Below are 3,687 nucleotides of genomic sequence, written 5' to 3' on the forward strand. Positions count from 1 at the left end.
TGGTCAGTGGTTGTTGATCAATGGTCATGAGAATTTGCATAATTAAGATTGAGGAACTGACCTCCCAGCCCATTGTTCTTTCAGTGGGCTGGTTTCAGTCATTATGCAAATGTACTGTTTATAAGATTGAAACCTGCAGTCAGCTGAGACTTTTGGAGATTTACTTACCTGGATGACTGAGCATGCATCAAGACATTTCCTGTGTAATTTGGCCAACCTCAGCCCCGTTTCCCTTCCACTGAGATCATTTCTGATGATCAACTGAAGGGCAGTTCAGCTTTCAGGTCCTGTGCCAGGTCTTTGCTGGATTTCTTCCTGTTTCTTAAGGTCATGACTTTCACATACTGTTCATCTGCTATAGATAGCTTTTAGGCCTGCTGCCTCTTCTTTTGTCCTCCACTTGTCACACACATCATGCTGAGATATGCCAAGAATTTACTTAATAGCTGAGCCCCTCTAGTGGGCAATGAAGGTATTCCATGTGGGTCTGCATATTAAGAACTTATTGATACTTGGAGGATTTGTCTTTTCTTTTTTTAATTATTGTTTTGGATAAATAAAAAGGGATAAAGGTATTCTCATCTAGGTTTTGGTATTTAGCTTAGATATACTAGGAAAGCCTTACAGGAGAAACTCATCTAATAAAACAAATTCATCCATTTGGTTCTTGCTACCAACACTCCTGTTTTTGACCTGTTTTTCATCTTGGATATCTCCTCATAGGAAAGAACAGTCAAGCATGTAATGGAGCAGTTGAACAAGTAAATGATCAGAAGATCAAACTGTATTACTGAAAATACAAAGAAATACTTCATATTCTCCATGTGTGATGATCAGAGTTTTGATTAAAGGTTTGTGTGGGCCAAACATGACCCAAAATGAGTTACTGAACCCATAAACTCAGCAGGTAAGTGTTCACGAAGGTCGAGTTCAGAAAGCTGTTTTTCAATTCCTTCCAAAGGATAGGAAGTCGCTTTCCAGCCAGAGATATTGCCATCTGGTGCAGGTTTAAGGTGCTTTCACATCGGCTTTATTGTTCTGACTCAGAAGCTGTTTCCACTTTTTATGCTGTCTGTGGATAAACCCAGTAGAAATTGGACTTTTAGACTACTGTCCTTTTACCTAAAATACTAACTTATAAGTGACATATTGATTTTTTTTCCTCTATTCAGGTCCGAGCCGCAGATTCAAAAGGGTAGTGGAAACCATTCAAGCTCAGTTACTGAGTACTCATGATCAGCCTTCTGTGCAGGCATTGGTTGGTGAGTAGCACCAACACCCCACCAACAGCACACAGAGTAGTAGCTTGTTAGCTTTACTTCATCTCTCCCTAACTTTACCTCTTGCCGTTTAGATGAGAAGAACGGTCAGCTTTCCCGCCAGCCCAGCACTCCTACACGTCAGAACTCCAGGAGATCTGAAAGCGGATCGGAGCGGGGAGAGGGGGAGCATGCGGCAGACGGGGGGAGCAGTAGCGGAAGCAGCAGCGGAGCCATCTTACAAAGACGAGGGTCGGGGAAAGACAAGGCCAGACTCTCGCCGTCCAACGGGACACAGGCTCACCCTTGAAAAGAATGTTGTGGAAGAGAAGTGAGGGCCCTATGCCGGGCCCTTTTCTCTTCCTCTCTTTAGTCCTTTCCACATTCTTTCCTTTCCTATTTCCTTACTTCCTGCCTTGCTTCATACTTTTAGTCCTAAGCAATGGGATGGAAAAAGGGAGAAGATTTTCCTTGAAGCTGATCTAGGGATTTAATGAAGATTTCCCCCTGAAATGGCTCGTTTTCTCAGAAATGTATATTTTTGGAGACTACTGGAGCTGATCTCTAATTAGCCCTAAAGGATAGCTTCACCCTGGTGGGACAAGCCTAAAAACAAATGATGTCCAAAAAGCTCCACTTTACTATGAAAATAGAAGAAATTTAGTTCACCTGTTCCTATGGATCGAAAAAAAAAGCACATGAAGTTCCCACTGACCAATCACATGCAACACATTGTTCAAACTCAACAATCAAGTTCCCACCCGTCAGTCAGAGTGGCTCGTGAAGATGTTGGTCAGTGACGGAGCGCATCAAGGCATTCTCATTCCTCATTTCCTGGCTGTCTCATGAATCAGCAAGTCTTTTCAGCATCACCTGACATGACAGGAAACCATCTCTGCTCTCGTCTCATCAGTTTCTAATTGAAGGCTGCGTTAAGGAATGAAAGTAACAAGAGCTATAGGGAGAGTCCTGTTTTAGACTCGGTTGTGAAAATGGATTTAATTCTTAAATTATTAGCCAACTTAATGCTGTGCTGACAATGGATCTGATGTAGCTATGTAACATAACCCTACAGCAAAGTGAATATCTTAATCAACAAACACAACTTGCTTGAGTGTATGAGAAGTCCCACAGTCATTTCTGAATTACACTTATTTAAAGCTATGATACCATATTGCCTTTAATGAAGGAGAAGAAAAAGTGGATATCCAGTTAGATTTAGCCCCATTTTAAGGACACTAGGACACACCACAGGCAATGCTAGGGGAGAAAAAGGTGGATACATAAACACAGGAGATCGAGCAGTATCCATTCAGTAGTAGAAAAGAAGAACAAGTTGTGAAAAGCCTCCAAAGCAATCTTGGAGAAATATTTTGTTAAAAGAGGTTTGTCTCATATAACATTCACATGCCATATACACATGGTTTTATTGTTCACCGTAGTTCTGTTCTACATACTGGCTGTGACGTCTTAAACTTGCGCCCTAATCGGAACCCCATTTTAACAATACACTGCATCCTTCTGGTTGTTTCTGGTTACTGCGTAAGTTAGGATGTAGATTTCCTGCAGAAGTCTAAATCAAGCTTTACCTTCCATAAGTGGATCTCCAACAAAGAAGTGACAAAATCTTTGTTCCCTGGCAAAGTGCACGCCAGCGTTCAGACAAAGCTAGTATGAAGCTTTAGCGTTAAAAATAACCAGTCTCCTTTTCCACAAACAGCAGTTGCACATGAAGGCCTTGCAAGTATGTGGACCTGTCAAATGCTGATTGTCTTATCTAAGCTTCTCAGCATTTCTCTGTTTTTCCTTTTTTGTCCTTGCTCTAACACAAGTCTGTGTTAGTCCAACCAGCAACCAGCGTCAGGATACGGTCACATTGGAAACCCACAAATATTCACCTGATAGCTTGACTTAAGTTACAGTAACATATTTTTAGAACTTATTAGGTCCTAAGAGATTGTTTATGTATCTACATATCCTCTCCATTTTTGTTTTTCGTGTCTTTATAAAGGCCAACTTGAATCAAACAGCTCCAGCTACCCAAAAGTGTTGTGAGTAAATTTGTCTTCAATTTCTGATTGTTGGTAGCATGTCTTAATGATGACTTGGTGATGAGTGAGAAGCTACACAGATCGTCATTAAAATTTTGGTGAAACTGCCAGCCTTTAAACTTTGAAACACACTATCAGCAAATCGTTTAACTTAGCTTAACTTTCCTTTGGATGATTTCCTTGGATGATTGAGCATCCATCAAGGCTTTACTGAAGCACTGTGCTACAATCTGTAATGTAACCTGATGTATATCTCCCTTGAAATGTGACTACACATCACCATCTGACCATCCCGCTGGCATAAATTCTGGAAATGGCTACTTACGTAGAGATCCCGCACACAATAGGAGTTTAGGCTTGACATGTCTTTTTACTGC

General features: G+C 41.1%; 1 protein-coding gene across 2 annotated transcripts in view; it reads left to right on the forward strand.

Annotated features, from left to right (window-relative positions):
• LOC102193627 (serine/threonine-protein kinase BRSK2-like) overlaps positions 1 to 3,158 on the forward strand; it is a 31,728-nt gene extending 28,570 nt beyond the window's left edge. For both annotated transcript variants that reach the window (XM_013915382.1, XM_013915383.1), the window contains exons 19-20: positions 1,173 to 1,262; positions 1,355 to 3,158. In XM_013915382.1, the coding sequence (XP_013770836.1) occupies positions 1,173 to 1,262; positions 1,355 to 1,569 (305 nt within the window). In that variant the 3' untranslated portion in view covers positions 1,570 to 3,158. The remainder of the gene's footprint in view (positions 1 to 1,172; positions 1,263 to 1,354) is intronic.
• Positions 3,159 to 3,687: the final 529 nt, after the last annotated feature.

The sequence above is a fragment of the Pundamilia nyererei genome, unplaced genomic scaffold (assembly GCF_000239375.1).
Source record: "Pundamilia nyererei isolate P.nyererei 1_Seehausen unplaced genomic scaffold, PunNye1.0 scaffold00295, whole genome shotgun sequence".
Taxonomy (NCBI): Eukaryota; Metazoa; Chordata; class Actinopteri; order Cichliformes; family Cichlidae; genus Pundamilia; species Pundamilia nyererei.